The 20,520-nt window shown below is 44.3% G+C and overlaps 1 protein-coding gene across 6 annotated transcripts in view; it reads right to left on the reverse strand.

Moving 5' to 3' along the window:
* The window catches only part of Trak1 (trafficking kinesin protein 1), a 108,829-nt gene extending 97,064 nt beyond the window's left edge, over positions 1-11,765 (reverse strand). For 2 of the 6 annotated variants that reach the window (XM_047532636.1, XM_047532640.1), the window contains exon 1: positions 11,483-11,765. Coding sequence is in view for 4 of the 6 variants with exons in the window: in XM_047532630.1 (XP_047388586.1) it covers positions 9,566-9,656 (91 nt within the window). In the remaining 2 variants the exon portion in view is untranslated. Of the gene's footprint in view, positions 1-9,565; positions 9,738-11,482 lie in introns of those variants that run through there. The other 4 variants (XM_047532633.1, XM_047532631.1, XM_047532630.1 and 1 more) reach the window with 3 other exon arrangements.
* Between the last annotated feature and the right edge of the window lie 8,755 nt (positions 11,766-20,520).

A 20,520-nucleotide genomic window follows, 5' to 3' on the forward strand; every position in this document is an offset into this window, starting at 1 on the left:
TGTCACTCAGCAGGACCCCCGCCCATTCCGGCCTATAAAGACCCTGGGCAACCAGGGCCACGAGCAATTTTCTCTGGCTCCCTCCCCTGACCTGTACCCCAGGGGGCTGGGAATTTCTCCCTAGAGCCAAATTCCAATAAAGCTTGCTTGGGCTGCTTTCTGTTGGCCACTAGCCGTGCCCCTGAGCTGACAGGAGGACCCTGCTCTGCTCTCCCAGGCTAGTAGTTGAGCCTGCTGGAGTCAAGACTGACAGTGGCAGCAGAAACCAAGAGGGTTCTGAAAACATTAAAAGTGCAGCCACACTGGGGGAGAGGGGAATGATCCGGGAACAACAGCAAAGGAGTCTGGGGTTTCTTTTAGCAGTGATGAAAATGTTCTAAAGTTGATTGTTGTTATGATTGCACAACCAAGTGGGCCTACTAAACACTATTGAACTGTAGTCTTTCTGTGGATGAATTATATGGAATGCAAATGATATCTCTGTGAAGCAGTTCCAGAAAGAAAACAAAGTTGAGGGTGTGGCTCAGCAGTGGAGTGCTTGCCTAGCATGTGTGAGGCCCTGGGTTTCATCCCTGGTACCCAAAAAACAAACAAAAAACCAATCCGTCCAGAAGAAATGTGAAGGAATGAATACTACCCTTAAGAACACCAGCACATCTCTGGGAAGCAGAAACACTGAGTGCTCACACAAGATAAATCTGAATCTAGCAGAAAGGTTACGTTACCTTCCACACACCATGTTTGGAAAGCCTAAGGAACTTCTGATAACTTTTATGCACACTGCTGCTGAAGATGGGTAAGCAAATGAGATTTCATATTTAAAAACAATAATCTCTGCCTAGCTTTCAGTGACATGAAATGACTATTCCCAGCTTAATAGGGCCGAGTGAGTGGGGATTACTGGCCTCAAAAACTGCCCTGTGAATTTTATTTTGGCTTCCCATATAAAAAGGAGTATTTCCCTCTTATTGTTAAGTTGGTGTCCTGTAATAAATCTGTCCTTGAAAGTCTAGGCCAGGAGTCTACAAGCAACAGCCCACAGGGAAATCCAAACCCTTGCCTTTTACTATAAATAAAAGTTTTAGGGAAACACAGCCTCGCCCATTCCTGCTTCTGTACTACAACAGCAGAGACACCTGAATTGCAAACTAAAGTATGTCCTTCAAAGAAGTTTGCTGAGCTGTGCTCCAGGCGAAAAGAGCCATGTCCCTCCCAGACCAGCCTAACCCCAAGTCTTCCAGCCCAGCAGGGCTGAGAGGTGACTGACACCAAGAGGGCTTTCTTGAAGGCCACCTGAACATCTCAGCCATCTGAACTTCTGTGACCTTAGAATCTCCTCAAATCCAGGTTCATCTGGTTCACAATTCTTCTTTCACTCCCCCTCTGTGGTTCACCATGCACACATACCATTTCGAAACCGTGACTCTGGGTCAATGGAATGTAAATGGACATGACTTACTCCATGTCCAACCAGTAGCTGTGAATGTGCTATGTGGTGAGGTGTGACCTCTTGAGTTCCTGTCCTCTGCTGCCCCCTTAGCCCAAATTCCCAAACAACAGATAAAAAGGAGCAGACCCTAGTTGAAGCCAATCAATCCTAAGGTGACCTGTGATCATCAGCAAGAAATAAATGTCGAGGTAGGCATTGAGATTTGGGAGTTGCTCTTAGTGTTTCTACAGCAATTCCTGATTCAAATGCACCTAATTCAAAGACATGTAGAGTACAACATGTCTGATAGCTAGAAAAATAAAGTTCATTGCGTGGGCTGAAATTAAACCACCTGTAGACTTTCCTCACATGTAGACTAAACAAGAAAGAAATGGTCACACTTGGCTTTACTACACTGCCTTACAGGAACTACCTCTGGAATTAGCAAAGAGAGTGTTTGGGCACAGAATTAAGGTGCAGAAGAGAGGCTGAAAGAAAGGATTTCATATGTTCTACAACTAAAGCTGCCTGTCTTGTCAGACTATCCTGACAAGTTAACTCCCCTTTGAAAAGTTGCAAACCTAATGCCCTGTGGGGATCTGGCCTTGGCCTTCAGGCTCCCAATTCCTGTTGCTAGTGCTTCCCTAAACCACTAGGTGGTGCTACAGCCTCACCTGGACAGACTTCTCATTCTGTCCTGAGCAGCCAGAATTCAAATAAAAGGCGAAGCAAGGGGGAACAGGCACCTGGAAACTTGCAGGTCCTTTCACAATTCAGATTCGCCCCTTCCCATTTCATCACATACCTACAGGACACACACACGCACAAACACACACAGAAATAGCAATTAAAATAGCATTGAGCAATGGAGTTCAAACTTACAGGTATAGCAACCTGAACAATCTGTTCAAAGGACTTTTCAATGCTGAAAAGAGTATAATTATGTATTTCCCTGAGAGCTGACAACGACCATGGTGAGCTGAGTAAGAACCAAATTCCTCCCAGGTAAAGAGATGGAATGTCAGGTCCCTTAGAATGGCTTGCCCTTTCTGCATAGCTGGAGGCCTGAGGGAAGGGCTGCTTCAGGAAGAGGACCCTGCCCACAGGCCCAGCCTATTATCATCTTTCCAATAACTAATAGCTAAGCTTTGAGCAGGGGTATAGCTCAGTTGTAGAGCAGCTGCCTACGGTGTGCAAGACCCTGGGTTGGATCCCAACATTATGAGAACGAGAGGGAGGAGGCTCTTGCAATGCTTGAGCAAGCAGACATACCCCTGCTGTCCCCCAGGGGTCACTCCTACAGAGCCCAAAGTTTTCAGCCTTCCTACTTCACTTTATTCAAAGTTCATCTCTTCTTGCTCACTTAACTCTAATAATTGAAAATTCTTATGGTACACTGATCAACCACTGGCATCTGGGTAACACCTGTACCAGCTTCCTGCTTCTGGCCAAACCCTGGAGTACCCCAAATGTACATCATGATATAGCTTCATTTATCACAGGACCCACATTATGAAAGAGGGTCGGAGGGTACTTGTTACTCAGATGCAATGGGGAAAGGCCAGTTATAACAGGCCAACTTGGTCACCTGCTGGAAAAGCATCAAAGGACATGAACCCAGTTTGGCCTGTGACCTTTCACCTTTATCGCAGTTCTCCTGAGTGTTGCAAAGCTTCTAAAGCCTTAGCCAGCCTAGATCCACCTCTTGGCTGCACAATTTTAAAATGGAAAGAAGAAATATTTTCTCTAATGAAGAGGAAGAGGAAAAAGCAGGGGGAAGGAAGGGGCACAGGAGAATGGAGAGAGGGGAGGAAGAAGGAAGAGGAAGGAAAGTGGGGAGGAAGGGGCATAAAAACAAAGAGGTGGGAAGAAGGGAGGCATGGCTGGGGCGGGGCAGAGAAAAGAATGAGAACAGGGAAAGAAAAGAGGAAAAGAAAACTAAAAATGAAGGTTATCCCAGAAATTCCTCTAGAAACAGCATGCCCAGGGGGCCCTGGTGTTGCCACAGCTGCAAAGTGATAAATACCTTGCAGCCCTTCCCAAAACAATTCCCAGGATTGTTTGCTGTTTTCCAAGATGGATACGTCTAGAAAATTAAAAGACTGAAATCACAAAAAATGTGGTGCTCCCTGGTACATTTATACTAGGCACTCTGTATGACCAGTAGGTGATCCAAAGCACGTTCCCTGCCTTTCAGAACTCAAAATCCAAGCCCAACAGGCAGTAAAGTGCCATAAGAGGCGGGCAAACAAGAACTGTACCAGAAAATTTCAATGTGAACTGGGGAGGAGGGTTAAAAGCAGTTTTTGAAAATTTGGCCATTAAGCTGAGACAGAAGCAAAAACAGTTGCTAATGTTGCTTGAACATTTTTATGCACCACAGAACTAGGCACTTAATAGGTATCATCTGAACCTGCAATAGTTTTCTTATTACGCCCATTTTAGAGATGGAGAAACTGGTTCAGAGACTGGATGAGTTGCCCAAAGTTACACCCTAAGTGCTAAACTTGAATTACATCCAGATGTTTCTGCACCAAAGCCAATGCATTCAAGGTCTGATACCTCAGGAAGTCAAACTGCTTCTCCCTGAGGAATATCAATGGGGTCTGTTCAGGCCAAGATAAGAGGGTAAGGTGTGTTCCCAAAGGAGAGAGTTCATGATTCCTTGAAAACGCATAGTGGACCAACGTTCAATCATTTCACACCACCTGGACGTCCACTAAGGATTCAACAGAACCACTACAATAAACATAAAATAAGAGCGACCTCTATACTTTATTAAAGGGATGGAGGCAGGAGAGTGCAAAGGAAAGACTTTACCAGAATAACTGCTCAATGAACACATAAGGCAACTGCACTTCCTAGAAACCAAAGCAAAAAGAGAAATAGGCACACGTTTATTAGCTAATACGTGGAAACAGACTCAAGTAAGAACTGAATAGTTTTAGCATGAACCTCAAGTGCTTATCAAAAAAATCTGAGATAAATATGGAAAAACAATGGAAAGAATCTTTAGTCATTTTTTATGAATGATACCAAAAGGCCAGTCACGTCTACAATCAACTGGTAGTTTTTGGTTTTCAAGTGGAGGTCATACTTTAAAGATCTATGAAAACATTTTAATTGAGAGTCAATGCCTTTCAATAAATTGTAAAAATGTACAGGGCTGTGCTATCTAATATGTTTCCATTAGCCACATGTGCCTCTTTAAACTCAAATTAATTCACATTGTATAACATATTAAAATTAATTCTTTAGTCACAAATAACTGCACTTCAGGCACTTAATGGCCACATGTGGCTAGTGATGAGATATACAGCATTTCTATTGGACTTTACACAGAGCTTCAGAGGTTTTAAAGTATTTTCACAAAAACACATCGTTTGCTGTTCCCAATAAGCCCTTATTCCCCTTTGATGGATAGATAAACATATTCTGCCTCCCCAAGAAAAATTTCAGAGGCCTGCACTGCACAGCCTGTCCCCCTGCAGGCCACACCCCATCACGCCCAGCAGATTCCAGGCAAGTCCAGCCAGCCCTGCCACTCCCAGCAGGGCAAGCACAGAGATGAGCCAGCCTCCGGGATCAGGGGGGCAGGAATGGAGCAAAAAGGATGACTTGGTTGGAGCAAGGGAAGGGGCATGTGAGAGAAGAGTCAGCAGGGGGTAAAGAGAACCATACTTCTGAAGGACGGTTGCAAGTATGTTGATGGAAGAAGAAACAGAATAAATCTGGGGCCCAGAATGTAGAAGAGAAAACGCCCAGGGTTTTCTGGGGCCCAGGCTCAGAGACAGCAAGAAAGACAGGGGAGAGGAAAGGGGCCTGCAAACAGGGACAACCGCAGGGCAAAATTTAGACAGCTGTGCAGCTGCTGCCCTTCCTCCCACCTACTAATGTGGCAACAGGTATGCAGGGTTTTTCCTCCAGGCCCGGAAAAGATGGACGGAAGGATAGGCAGACAAATTGGTAGGCAGATGGACAAATGACCGAGAGACAGACAGAAAGATAAATAGGTAGATCAGTAGGCAAGCGAGCAAAATTCAAAAGTAGTGTTAACAAAGAAGCTGATTAATTAAGCACTTACTGTATGCCAACAGCCTAAGCACTCTGTGGGCATTACATATTAACTCATTTAATGCTCACAGCAATCTTGTAAGGCAGGTACTACAATAAGTCCCTCTCTAAAGTTAATAAAGAAAAAATATAAATGATATCTTATTTAGAATGACAGAGGTAACCACTTCATCAGCTCAAAGTAGAAACTGTTAAGAAAACAATTGCTCTAGGGCTGGGGATGTAGCAAGGCCTTGGGTTCAACCCTCAGCACCACAAACAAAAATATTTTTACTGGAGGAAACACCACCAGATGCTCAACCCTTGCATACCAAGAGGAACACAAATAGAGACCACAAGTGCCACTGTTTTCTATACCTGAATAGGCAAAGAATAAAGCATTGGTGAATACCCGGGGTACACATGGTGTGGCCCACACTCTCCCCCATGCTATCTGAACAATAGGTAAATACAACTTCTGACAATGTCCACCAAAATTGAGGTTCCCAATAGAGGGAGTCTCACAGTTTCACCTCATATTGGCTTGGACACGTAGATATCCCCCAAGCCCTGCATACAGCTGCAAAACACAGATCCATCACTGGGAATTCATTAAATTAATTGTGGCTCTTGGAAACAATGAACAATATGTCACCACAAAAGGAATGTGATGGATGTGTGCTAAAGGGAAAGGTCTCCAATACAGATCACTGAGCACAAAAAGCAGCGGTCTGGTGACTTATGTCCTCGTTTGTAGAAAAATTTTAAAGCGAGAGGGGTTATGCATACATTCACATGCACAGAACATTAACCTGCCCAGGGTGGAAAACCCAGGGTGCCTCTTTGAACTGTTGTCTTTTTCTATGGCACACTTTTTCAAGCTGAGGCACCTAAGGGTGAGCTCTGGGCAGCAGAACTTTTAAGTTTCTACGGAGGCAAGACAGAACAGTGCAAAATATTTCAAACTGCAAACGAGTAGAAAAGCAATTTGATGAATCACAATTAGCTTTCTTTCTCCCCTGCAAGGAAATAGGACAGAAAACATCCAAGTGAACAGAAAATAATAAGGACAAAGGTTATTTTGTAAAACTTCTGTTTGAGCTCTATGTATAAATCTGAGGACTTTTATACTTAAAACAATGAGATTTCTTTTTTTACTGTGAATCACAGTCAAAGAAGCTCACAAAATAAGGGGAGTCCTTAAGAAGGCTTTCGGCCCTAAGGCAGACTACCTAGATTTCAAGCCTGACTCCACCGCTAAACTGTGTGACTTTGAACAGGTTACTTATGTAAGCTCTCTGTGCCTCCAATTTCCTCATTTGCAAGAGGAGATGATGGTGAGATATACTTCTTAGGGTTGTCATGCTGTGTGACAGTACCTCCAAATACCCCCCATAGCACCCCACCTCCTGGTCCTTGCCTGCTCTGTGTGGTGGTCTCCCACACTGAATCACCACTAGTCCATGAGTCTAAGAAAATATGAAGGAGAAGGAGTGCCTTTGTGACTTCTGAGGTTAGGTTATAAAAGGCACTGTATTCTCCACCTGGTCTTGCTCTTGGACTGCTCACTCCTGGCCACAGTGCACCCTGCACCCTCTCTCAGTCACTCCCAATCTAAGTCCTACAGGCTTAGCTGGACAGAAAGAACTGGGACCAATGGCTGAGGCCCAAGACTGGATCCTAGACCAATACTGATTTTTTTTTCCATTTTAACTTATTATTTGCCAATCTCCTAAAATGGCTAGAGGTAAGTGAAGACCGTAACACTCTTCTGTGATACATTAGATATATTAAAAATTAGTTTATAGTACAAAGCTAAAACCAATTAGGAGGAAGATAAAATATACCAAGCACCTGAGAACTAGAGCCCCAATTACATATCAAGAATCATACAGGGGCTGGGGAGATAGCTCAGTTGGTAAAGTGCTTGCCTTGCAAGCACAGGGCCCTGGGTTTGATTCCCAGCACCGCAAAAAAAAAAAAAAAAAAAAAAAAAAAAAAAAAAAAAAAAATCTTACCAATACACTGTAACTACATTTTATAATTTACATCAAAAACCCTGCGTGGGGCTGGGGTTATAGCTCAGTGGTAGAGTGCTTGCCTAGCATGTGTAAGGCACTTTGGGTTCAATCCTCAGCATCACATAAAAATATTTTTTTTAAATGAATAAAATAAAGACATTAAAACAAAACAAAAAAATTCTATGTGATGCCTGTCCTGTAATCCAAGCTACTTAAGAGGCTAAAGCAGGGAGATCACAAGTTCAAGGTCAGCCTGAGACACTTAGGGAGACTCAGTCTCAAAATAAAATTTAAAAAAGGGCTGGGAATGTAGTTCGAAGGTAGAGCCCCACTGGGTTCCATCCCTAGTACCTGCCGCCCCAAAAAAAATACCTCCCATGGTAATACATTACCCACTTGATGATGAGGAACACAAAAGAAGGAAGTGCCAGCTAGTGGCCTCAAAAGTCACTTACACCATATTTAAAAAGCACAGGTGAGGGCTGGGGTGGTGGCTCAGTGGCAGAGCACTTGCCTAGCATGTGTGAGGCACTGGGTTCGATTCTCAGCACCACATATAAATCAATGAGTAAAATAAAGGTCCATCAACAACTAAAAAAAAAATTAAAAAACAAAGCATAGGTGAGTGTTTTGTGTTTTTGGAAAGTTGTTAGCTCTAGAAACCAGCATAAGAGAACTCACAGGACTCCCTCCCTCATTCCAAAAACAGATCAACTGTTAGGCAGAGGAGGGTCCACAAGCTGAAAGAAACAGACAGCACTTCTGAATTACAAATGTGGAAAATATCCGCAATTGCCTAGTTTATGAGTTATATTTTCTCACTCTTCAACGAAAGGATATTTTACTGTTCATTCTTTCTGTTTAGAGCCAAATAAGTTGTCACTTAGACTATAAATTTTCAATGGAAAACATTTCTTAAAAATTATACTGGATGGAAAATGATAATACCTTAATTGAGCTAATAAAATGTACAAGTCCAAAATGTTTTATTTGAGCATATTTTCAGAGGATAAAATATCCAGTGTGATGGCTTAAATTAGTGATACCAAAAGAAAAATTCCTCAACAGTGGCCCTTTGATGAAGAATACTCCTGGGTAGGAGAGTTGCTATAAGCACCCTTTTCCTAAGCAATCCTCTCTGGGTTTCCACTCCTTTATACCTCTGGGTTGGAGAGCAGAACCAGTTCTCACAAATGAACCCCATTAAAAAGTTGGCCCTGAATATATGCTGGTTCAATAGGAGTGCAACAGTAAGATTCTTGTAGGTTTGAAATGACTTTAAGCTTATTCGATAAGATTTATATGTTTTGAAAGCTAAAACTGTCTAGAATGGATAAAAAGTATAGATGTCTCTAAGGAGTTCACTGGGTTTTGGCCCAGACAGCCAAAACCAGAGTGTAGACAGGACAGAAACCAGATGTCATCATATAGTCAGACTCCAATCAGCTTAGAGGAAATGAGTAAAAACATCAGCCCCAAGCAAGAACGACAAACAAAAGCAGACATGATCAGTGAGCTCTCCCTCCATCACCGGGGCGTGGGCTGGAATCACAGGGTTAAGCACAGTTAGGTAAAGAAAAAAAGATGGTGAGGAAAGGAAGAAGGGAGAAAGGGAGAGACTATCTAACTCCTTTCTTCACAAGTGATAAACTCCTTGCTGGCCCAGGGTACCAGGCTAGGCTCTAAGAAACCAGGAGGAAGACGATGCAAGAATAAAGAAACGGCAATGTTGGAGAGGCCAGAGGTCAGGACCTTAGCCACCCTGCTCAGCTGCTGTAGAGAACTGTGAAGGGAAAGGGGATCAAAGTCCCAACTCAGCCCTGCTGCTTTTGCCCCACAGGTGCCACTGGCCTCCTCTGAGCCCAGACCAGGGGATACAGTAAGGACAAGCAGCCTCTAACACCCTCCGCTCTGCCCATCAATCATTTGACACAGCAATCTCCCTACCACACAGTCACAGACACCCTGCCAAGCCGCGCAGAGCAAGAGAGACAACTTCTCTGGTCTTTTCTCCTTTCTGACCATGCCACAAAGAAAACAAACAGCAGGAGAAAACACTTACCACCAGAGTTTGTCTGAATGAGCTTCCCTGGGCAGAGTCCTGGCAGAGGCTGGGCCTTTACAGGCTGCCCCAACTGAAAAGCCAATGCCATGTGCAGAAAGAAACTCCAACGGCAATTCAGAGAGAAGAGAGATCCTCCATGGGAGCCCGGCTTGGGTACGGCCACTCTTCTGAGCCTTCCTCAGCAGTTTTCTGAGTTTGCTTGTTAGGACAAATCCTAAGATTCTGAGCTGCCCTGGGAGCGCAATGCGTTACGTAACTCCAGCAGCCTGGGAACCCTATCGGCTCATCTTGTTAAACCACCCCAAACAGAAAATGACGCACCCCAAAATGTGACACCTCTAAGTTGAGGGTAGGGGAGTAGCAGGGAGAACAGAGCTTTGTGACCAGCTTTCAGTTTTGCCTAAAACTCAAAAGAGAACAAAAAGTCCGTTCATCTCTGGGCTCACGGGGAACTGGGGGCGGAGTGCCTGTATCAGAGGCTGGATGCCAGGCGGTGTCCAGGACTGCACTGGGCGAAGCCCTCGGGGCCACACACACATTCTTGGGGGAATTCGAGGTCTCTCAGAGAAAGCTTTTTTGAGCCTATGTCTTCCTTTCAATGACTATCTAGTAAGACTTTCACCTGAGCAGGTAGGTTCTGCATTGCCCAGCGACCCAGCACCTTAAATGCCAACAGTGCCCATGTTTACGCTTCCGTTTACTGAACCACTGCCAGACAGCACCGAGCTGTTCCTCAACTCTCCTCTGGTGCGTGCTACGGGCATCCCAGCAAAGGACCTCCAGTTACAACGTCCTGCGGGGTTTGAGGTTTCAGCATTGCATTCTGCCATTTCTTTGCCCTCCGTTGTCACGTTCAGAGAAAGTGAAACTGGTTAAACAGGCTGGACGTTTCCTGGATTTCTCTGGTACAGACTCCGCTAGAATCCCAAGGGTAAGTTCACGTGTTCAGACAAATGAAGATGCAGCTGGGATATCAGCTCCTCCATGAAGCCACCTGGTCCTCCCCTAACCTCTCACCTCTAAGGCTCTCGGGGCCCCCTTCTTATTGTCCTCCCCTGTGTCCCTGCCTAACACCCAGGAGAGCCTCAAAGCTTAACTGGTAACACAGAACAATGAGAGGCTACTAGAAGCAAATGTGCTTATTTTTAAAGTGGTACCAGGGCATTATTTCAAACAGGACAAAAGGAAAAACTGAAGACAAAAATGAAAAATAGAGCAAACTTCTATGTGAATGCAACTAAGTTTAACTGTAGTTTTGTTAGTAGCTGCTGTTATGTACACCATCCCACACCAATTCCATTCACAGTCCTCTGTTGGCACTGGCTCCAAGGACTTGTCTCAGTGTTCCCCTGGGGAAAAGAAACAAGCTAGAGCTCTAGTACACAGTGTCTGAGCCATAGATGCTACCAGTGGACCAGGCAGTGATTACCCAGTTCCTGGGACACTGGGAAGGTATGACTAACACCAGCGTCTGTAAGAATGGATGTCTGTGCATATCTGGGTGGTTCTCCATTTCTGCATCCCACCAAGACACTATTTCTATTACACCTCCCTATGTCTGAAGAAACAGCCTCAGAGAGAGAAGAAAGGGACCAAACTACACTAGCACTCATGATGAGCCATGCACGCTGCCCAGGGTTCAGTGTTAATATCTTTAATTGTCATGATGATTCAATGAGGTATCATCTACATCTCAGGCAGGTCAGTGAGTGACACAAGTCACAGAATGATTCACTGGCAAAGCAAGCTCGAAATGGGAGGCCTCACAGTCTCAAAGCTCAGACTCTTTTGCACTTTGGTGGTTCCACCCCACATCCCCCCCCCAGGCCTGTTCCCATGGCTGCATCCCTTCACCAGTCTTCGCTGAAGTCTGCCTTCCTCCGTTAGTCCCTGGCAGGGAAAGGGCCCCCATACCGGTAATGGTGCAGGCATCCCGGTATCCTCTGTCGCTGGGAGCATCTTCCGCAGCTTCACTTACATAGTGTTCTTCAGGGATGCCCGGGCTGCAGGCTAGGACTGCATGGTTGCATGCCTCCGAAGGGGGCACGGAGCTGGCCAAAGTGTCGTCGTGCAGAGCTGTGGCGTCCAGCTTGGCAGGTTTCAGGGGTAGGTGCCCACTGCCATCGGGGTCCCCACTGCCGAAGTCTGGGGCAGTCAGGTAGACAGTCCCCAGTAGGTCTGGCACACCAGCAGAAGCAGCTTACAGGGAATCTATGGGACAAACCAGAGAGAAGGACATGGTTACTTAGAGTCTATGAACATATCTGGAAAAAGAAATCTTTAGAAAGTTCAGATGATGTAGGTTCAGATTGCAAATTCTGAAGAAATTTCTCCAATTACATTCTTCAGTTTCAACAAAAGAACTGCAGTGAAGTTCCATTTCACTGAATAGGCTTCAATACAGACCAAAATATGAAGCACGTGGCTTCATTTACTTTTGACATCTATTCTGAAGCAGCTTTAAGGAAATGAACAATCTGCAGTGCAGCTACAATAAGGATACCTAACCTGAAATAAGGACATTGGGGACACCTGGCAACCACACCTGTAGGAAGAGCTGTACGCATGCATTCCAAGGAACACACTGACAAACCGCTACAGGAATTATATACACAAAGCAAGGAGATAATGTTATTTGCATACTAAATTGTATAAGACTTGATGCTTTTCTTAAACTCTTCTAGTATGATATAGTCTCAACGCTAAGAACTTTAAGGAATGCAAACCTTAGGCTACAGAGAGAAATGAGGGGATTCCTTTAAAAACCTAATTAAAACTATAGACCTTACTCCAAAAAATATATGCAGTTTCAGGAAATTCAGCCCATTCATAGGTCTGGGGGAGCTAAGGACAGCAAATTGAGGCCCTTGGGACTAGTAGGTCCAGCTCTCTCTAGAGGCCACTGTAGCAACAGGCAATTATTAGCATCTCCATTTAAAATCTACCTAGGACCAAAGACAGGGAATAGGGTGGGAAAGAGACAGAGTGTAGTACCAGCTATTACGGACTGTACTTGCTCCAGGAAGAGCAAACCTACACGTAAGTGACTCCTCCACACATTTCAAAGCTCTGTTGCCTCAGAAGCCGACCTTTAATTCAACAAGGGCCCTCCTCTCCTGGCCCACCACACTGCTTGTGCGCATGTGCACACACAAACACATGCCTGGCAAAAATGTTACATGGGAGCTCAGTGAACAAGGCGGGAAGCCTACAGAACATTCTTCCACACAAGAGATTTCAACGTGTGGTCTAAGAACACCTGGGTCTCCCTGAAACTGGCTATTTTTGAAGACACTTTCACATACACAGCGGAATTTTCCAGAGACTACCTGATGAGTGATGATGCCAAAATTACTGGAATGTGTACTTCTGTAGTCCTGTCATTTAAAATTCTGAATTTAACTTCAAATACAAAATGTATGAATCAATATGACCCATATAAACGAAAGTACTTGGGAATATTCAGTAACTTTGAGGGGTCCTGAAACCTCCTTCCCAAAAAAAGTGTGTGACCCATTGCTTTACAGAAAATGATGCGTTATAGTTCATTTGGGGGAAAATATGGTAGAGGGGCTGAGGGTGCAGCATGATGGTTGAGTGCATGCTTAGCAAGTACGAGGCCCTGAGTTCAATTCCCAGTACCCAAAATAAAAAGGCTAAAAAGGGAGGTTAGCAGAAATTTCACCGGACATTTTGATTCTAACAGAAAACAACATCCCTGAATCTGGGGCATTTTTCCTCAATAAGAGTTTATTTACCAAAATGTACTAAGAGTTCCTCTTATAAATGAATTCAGCTTAATGTTAAACTTCCTGCCCTCATAGAAATGGACAAATATAGAAGTGGAAAGGGGCTGGGGAAGGCTGTGTGTTCCTGGTGGAAAGGGAAAGGTAACAAGAGAAACTCGGAGCCTCTAGGAACTTTTCTGTAAGATCACATGTAGGTGACACTGGATCGTAACACCTCCATCAGTAATTCAAATACAGACAAAATGGGTAAGATGCTGCACAAGAAAAGCCCAGGATCCCCTAGCAGATCCCAAAAGTATTATGGGCACCAGAGGCCTGAGACAGGTAGATTAAAAGACCTCCAAACATGACTAGCTGTGGCCAGAGAGCCAGGATGGGCATTCCCTGGATGAAGCTAAAGGGGGGCACCCAAAGTCACAGCCTACCTGGTGTGCGGACCAGGGGCCTTCCCCCAGGGCTGGTCAAGTTCTGATGCCTGGTCTGGACACTAACTACCATCAGTGTATGAAAATCCATTCAGCTGCACTCTTATGATCTACATACATTTTTTTAGCAAGCAAATTTCAATAAAATGGAGAAAACATTAGTGAATGCAGATAGGTAATCTGTGAATTAGCTTGAGAAGTCATCTCTAAGATATAAAGGCATACTAATAAAAGTTCTAGGAGAACCCATAAAAGTCTAAAAGCAAGAGGAACAATGTATAAAAAGGCACACTAATATATCAGTGATTTTCCAGAGCTGAAGATTGACACCTTTAAACCAAGAGGTTCTACATCAAGACTAAGTTAACATTAATAAAAAGAAATAGGTTTGTAGATATAATCTAGTGAAAAATTTAAATTCAAAAGATACAGATAAAAACCTAATACACGTGAAGACTGGGAATAAAAAAAGAATCCCTACGTCTCTATGTGCCCTGTCAGTGGCTGGTTGAATAAGTTCCTCAGATGTTTAAGTGAAAGAGTCATGTAAGGATTTTATGCCCACTTAAGTTACTGTTACACATAAAGACTACAAAAGGAAGACACTGTTAGATGTCATCACCCTGATACTCCTGAGTTCCAGGCAGAAAGATCAACAGAAAGAACCCCAAAGTAAGGAAGACATGACAAAGTGAAATTGGTACTGAAATTAAACCAGGAACACTTAAAATTAATGTCTAAGTAATTTATAATCAATTTATAATTAATGCACATGATTCGAAAAACTAAAGAAACAGCTCAAAAGGAAAATAAGCAAAGGACATAAAAATGTCCTTCCCTCACCAAGAAAGAACAACCAAACACACACCCCCAAATATTTTAAAGAACCTTAATAGTGATTTTAAGACAAAACAACAACAAAAAACTCTATCAGATCAACAAAGATTTAAAAATTGTAACAAGACAGGCATGGTGGCAAAATCCTGTAATCCCAGCTACTCAGGAGGCTGAGGCAAGAAGATCACCAGTTGGCTTTGGGTAAATTAGAGAGAACCTTCCTCAATTTAAAAAAAAAAAAAAAAAAAAGTTGTAACAAAGTTTAATTTGTCAACTGTTTTAGGAAACTCATGGTCTAATGAATGATTGAAGTAGGATGAGGAATAAATTCAGTGGGACAACCTGGCAAAATGCATGTGGCTCTCTGGTCAAGCATGGGTCAAAGATATTTATCACAGTGGAATCTACAAACAACCTAACACACAACAGAAGATGGAATCATAAATTATGGTGCAGTCAGAGAGAAATCAACTATGCCACTGCAGAAAGGGAGTTTTAGAGTAGGTATGAATTTATCAACATGGAAAGATACCCCGGACAGAGAAACAGTAGATCATGAACATGAACCTCACAAGGTTTTAAAATGCATTAACAAATTGAACCTTCACTCATTCCTTCCTAAACCTGAACTTTGACCTTTTTACATGATTCTCACACAGAAACATGAAACACTTTCTTCCTTTGCAAAATGCAATTGTGCCATGGAAAAATAAGTTTTTGTTTAAATCGGCCTGATCTTTTTTTTAAAACAAAGGTTCTAAAACTTTACATAGATTTCTTAACAAGGACTTCATCCATGGGTTATATAACTTCTTCTTTCATTACATATGAGATGAGGGTGATCATCTAAATCCTGATTGCTAACCCTAAACCACTGTTTCTCCTCCTAGTACCTATGTTTTGATATATAGGTGTCATATACTTAACCTAGAAATACATGCAATAAAATGAATATTGCAAGTTAATATAAACACTTTCTAAAAAAAATGAAATTTGGGAGACACCATCAAAGTAGTGCCTCAAAAGGGAACACAAGCAACAGTTCTGAAGTCCCCAGAACACTTTTCAGCAATTGGCAAAGCTATTCAAAGCTCAGGAGGTCCCTCTTGAAGTGAAAAGACCAAAACTTATGCCAACTAAAATCAACTGGGGAATAACCTACATTTCTATCAACAGAAGAACAATTATAAATTATGGCATGTCCAAACTTCTGAATTCTATAAAATGAGGTATAGTGTAAGGTACTTACCTTCAAGCCTGGCACACACCAAATTCTCAAAGTAAGTATTATCATTGACATTACAATTTGCAGATTCTCAAGAATCAAGCACCTTTCTTGGTTCTACATAACATTCATACGCCAGCACTTCCAAATCTTTCTCCACAGAATCCTATTCACATGACATTTACTTTGTGGAGTCTATTTTGGGAAAAGCCTCTCCACCCTGGACACAACCTTCATGCTGTGACCATGTAACATCCCTTGACCAGGGTTCATCCCCTGCACAGAGTTATGAGTTCTCTGAAAGGATATACTGGCTGGTGCACATTAGGTACTAAGTAAATGTTTGCAAAATAAATACTAAGCAATGGAATAAGGTTTGGCAGAAATGACTATGAAGGTCCCCTGAAACTAACCAGCTGTGCGGCTATGATCCACACAGGAACCAAAGGGTCCAAACTGAATTACACATTGCTAACCTTGAGGACTAAGAGCAATCAATGGGGAACCCCTGAAACACTCCTAACGTGTTCCACACAGTGGACCACACCCTACAGGCTCTCCAGGATGGCTCCAATTTAACCTCACCTCATCATTTTCAGGGCTGACCAATATACATCGAATGTGATTTAGTGGCCAAATGTGTCAGAGGTCCCATATGCAACAATGCAGGATCAGAGAGTCTTGTTTATAGGTCAAAACTGGATGCAATGCCCCTTCCAGATTCTAGCTTCAAGAAAGTCACAGCATATGCCCTCAAGAACTGTGGGGAAGGGGTGACAACCTCACACAAGGTGGGAACCTGCTGAGTGGTACTCTGAAAGACCCTAGCGACTCAAAATTCTCACAACCATGCATCAGCATTTTCACTCAGAGCACATTTCTGCTGAGAGCTCCAGAACTTTAAGAGCTCAAAGATCAAAAATAAGCAAATAGAGCCAGACATCCAATGAAACACAGAAGAAAAAGAGGCAAGGGGCTGCCCAGAACACAGGTCCCAACAATCCCCAGGTATCATTTGTGGAGAAGGGAAGAGAGTGGGGCTCTGGGCTTCCTGGCTGGTGAGACACTGCACGGTTCCTGCAAGTCTGGAACCTAGGGTTCCTCCATACAGTAATAATGCCCACACCTCTGAGACTGTTAACAGATGCAAATAAAGCACTTAGCACAATACTGTGCACACAGCCAACTCTTAGATATTAATTATCTTCCTCAAAAGTATTCACTATTACCTAAGTAAACCTTAAATGTTCCCAAAATTGCATAATTTCAAACACCAGTATTCTGTAAGGCATTGCACATCTATGAAATCATAATGCTATCAACTTTTATTGACAACTCAATATGTGCTGGCCACTGTGGCAAGTACTTTGGAAGCTCTAACATGTATAACCCACCACCAGCATCTTCTCTGAGCCAAATACTGTTACCAGTCTAATTAACAGTTGAAGAAAAGAATGCTCAGAAAGGTTCAGTAACTTTCCAAAGGTCACAGAGCCAGCCAAGGGGAAACCCAGGTCTGAACTGGGACAAGTGATGAGAATTCAATGGGAAAATGATTTGGGGCACTTGGTTGCTCTCTGTGCCTCTTGCCTTTCCCTTAGGGAAGGTACACAGGCACTTCTGAGGTTTACATGGGGCTCAGGAGCAAATCAACCAGCACTCTGGTCACTCTCTGGCTCCAGCAAACCCTGGCACACGGAGCCAAAGGCTTCTTTCAGGCAGAGGAAACAAATGGGCCTCAAGAAACAAAACAGGGCTTAAGAAGAATGAGTGGAGGGCCCGAGAGATGAAAGCGCCTCTGTCTGGTTTCCTCAGTGCTGCCTGGGGCGACGCAGGGGGGCAGAATTCCTCCTAGCAGAGGAGTGAGAAATTCTGCAACCTGGTCAATTTCTCAGAAAAAGAGGTGCCAGGAAAAACAATGGGGAAAAAGCACATACAGAGGCAGTTCTGCGGTGGAGCTGAGAAGAATGCCCTGCCTGGGGCCAGGGGCGCTTGGCCCAGGTCCCCTGCCTCACTCCTCTGAACTTCCTGGTCAATGGCGTCAACCCCCGGGGTATCATGGACGTGATGGGCTACTTCAGTTTGTTCTAGCTCGCTGCTGAACTCAGCTCTGCTGACAGAGTGCACATGCGCGAGTCCCTAAGATTTTCTCCTCTTTCTAGCATGGGAGTTCTGTGGCTCAGAACCTGAACTAAGAAGAGCTGTGTGACACCAAGGAGGCAGTGTCACTTCTCTGGGCCTCTGACCCCCCCCATCTGGACTAGGGAGTGAGGGGTGAGCCTTGCCCAGCAGGCTGGGTATGGTGCTAAAGGAAGCCAGTCACCTGGAATGGGAAGGGCACTCCAGGACCTGGCTCTCGCCTGAGGCCAACTGGCTCCCGACGGGACCTGCCTAAGGCATGCCCAGCACTAGGCCAAGACAATTCTTTTTCTTGCCATCTTACAGCTACTTCTCTGAGCCAGCTGCCACCTGCTTAGAAGGTGATGAGACCGACATGTGCTATTTTAAAGTGCAGATAGCCCCAGCCCTCCTGGAATTGTAAAATAAGCTGTGGGCCTGGCACTATGCTCGGTGGTTTATATGTGACCTTGTTCAAGGCTCATAACCTATAAAGTAACATTAGCATCCACTTTTTACAGGACAGGAAACAGGCTCGGAGTGACTGAATAACTTGCCAAGGATTTGAGCTTTGCTTTGAGTGGCTCCAAAGCCACTGCTTGCTGTGTTATGACTGGGAGTGATAACTGTGCTTTGCTTAAAGCCCTCTCCCATTAGGTGGAGAATCAGATACTCTATGTGACCCCTGACCCCTGGCCACCACTCTTCTCCATCTGTCCTCTAAATACAATCCTCCTGCCATAAAAGGGGCAAAGGAGTTCAGCAAAGACCCCATGAGACCACAAAAGCCCACAACGGAAATACAGACACCCCAGAGATGGGGTCTGACCTGCAGGAGCATGCTGGGTGGCAGACAGCTGGTGGGCAGCCAAGCGGGAACCGTCTCCTCCTCTACTTGCCCTCGTATCACTCTCCTAGCTTGTGTGACCTTCCTGGCACTCCCATTAGTCCAGGCCAGCCCCTTAAATAGCTGGACAAGTGGCTACGTGGTGGGACCTGTCACGTAAAAGCTGAACAGCTGGATGATGAGCAGATGAGCTGAAGCTCTACAGCCATGGTGCCAGGCTGGGGAAGCTGGGCTGCTGAGAAGCCAATGGCCCTGCAGGACACACACAGCACTGGGCACACCACCCAGCTCTCTACAGGCTTTCATGCATGGGAGCAATCTATCCTGCCTGTCAAACAATTCTAAGTTAGGACTTGGAAGCACTATTCTCATTTCATGAGGCAGGGGTCAGGGAAAGACTTGGGAAAACAGTAAGTGACTTGCTCAATCTTATCTCAACTAAGGGAAGCAGGACTGAGAAGCACTTTTATTACTCAAGAAGGTCAATCACTGCTACAGGACGCTGTGAAGGGAAGGAACATCTTGGGAGAGGGCTGTGTGACCACCCATAAAACGAGAACGATCTGGAGGACCTCATATCAGCAACTACAGCCAAAAGTCGAGGTAGCAGCAGAGTAACCAAAGGCACAGGAAAAGTGTCTCAAGGCCAACTCCCAGGGCTTCTTGTGAACTCCACAGAGCCCCTGAGGACCCCCAAAAGCAGAAACCAGGACAGCTAGGGACTAGAGGCAGTCACCCTAACAGATTCTGCTAGGACGGCTTCCAGGCAGCCTTGCATGTGTGTGTGGCAGTTGCAGGTAGTGCCTGTCACACGCACAGTACCTGCCATGGGCACAGTGTGTCTCATGTGCATCTGTCCTCTCTTGCTCTCACTTTCCTGCACTTTTTTTTTTTTTTTCCTCAACAAAGGCTGGGAAATTTATTGGTTCCAATTGTTTAAGAAAATTCCTATCCAATCATTAACTACTAAGCTAACTGAGCACACACTTCAATGACCACACACAACAAAAATGTGGAGTTGGGCTGCAGATGTAGCTCAGTGGTAGAGCCCTTGCCTAGTATGTGTGAGGCACTGGGTTAGAAAAAAAGAAAAACAAGATAAAACAATGGGCCTTGGATGTAGCTCAACGGCATAGTATTTGCCTAGTAGGCACTAAGATCCTGGGTTTTTGTTTTTTTCCCCCTCCATATTTTTTTATTGGTGCATTATGGTTGTGCATACTGGTGGGATCTGTTACTCCATATAGGTACATGCATACAATGTAACAATATAATTTGGCCACTATCACTCCCCAACACTTTCCTGCTCCTCCCTTCCTCCTACCCCCTGGTCCCTTTCCTCTACTGATCTTCCTTCCATTTTCATGAGATTCCCCTGACCTTTGTTTTCCTTTTTCCCTTCTAGATTCCACATATTACACACTCTTACACACACACACACACACACACACACACACAGATGCACACACACATGAATCAAATGAAACTTTTAAGGTTACACCTTCCCCTGGAGAAAATCAATCCCCCTAAAATACTAAAGAAATCAACATCGCTCGGAGAAAATTTGCAGAACTCAAGACAACTGGAGAAACTTGACTTTGACCCAATTCAGTTACAGAATCCAGCCCTCTCTCCTTTCTAAACCTGGCTCAAGACAGATGCAAACCCACCGACACACATACTACCCCCAATAAATGCTTAGGAAGTAAGGATGAATCCATTTAATTGATCCAGGGCTCATGAATGAAAAC

Source organism: Sciurus carolinensis, chromosome 17, assembly GCF_902686445.1.
Source record: "Sciurus carolinensis chromosome 17, mSciCar1.2, whole genome shotgun sequence".
Lineage (NCBI taxonomy): Eukaryota > Metazoa > Chordata > Mammalia > Rodentia > Sciuridae > Sciurus > Sciurus carolinensis.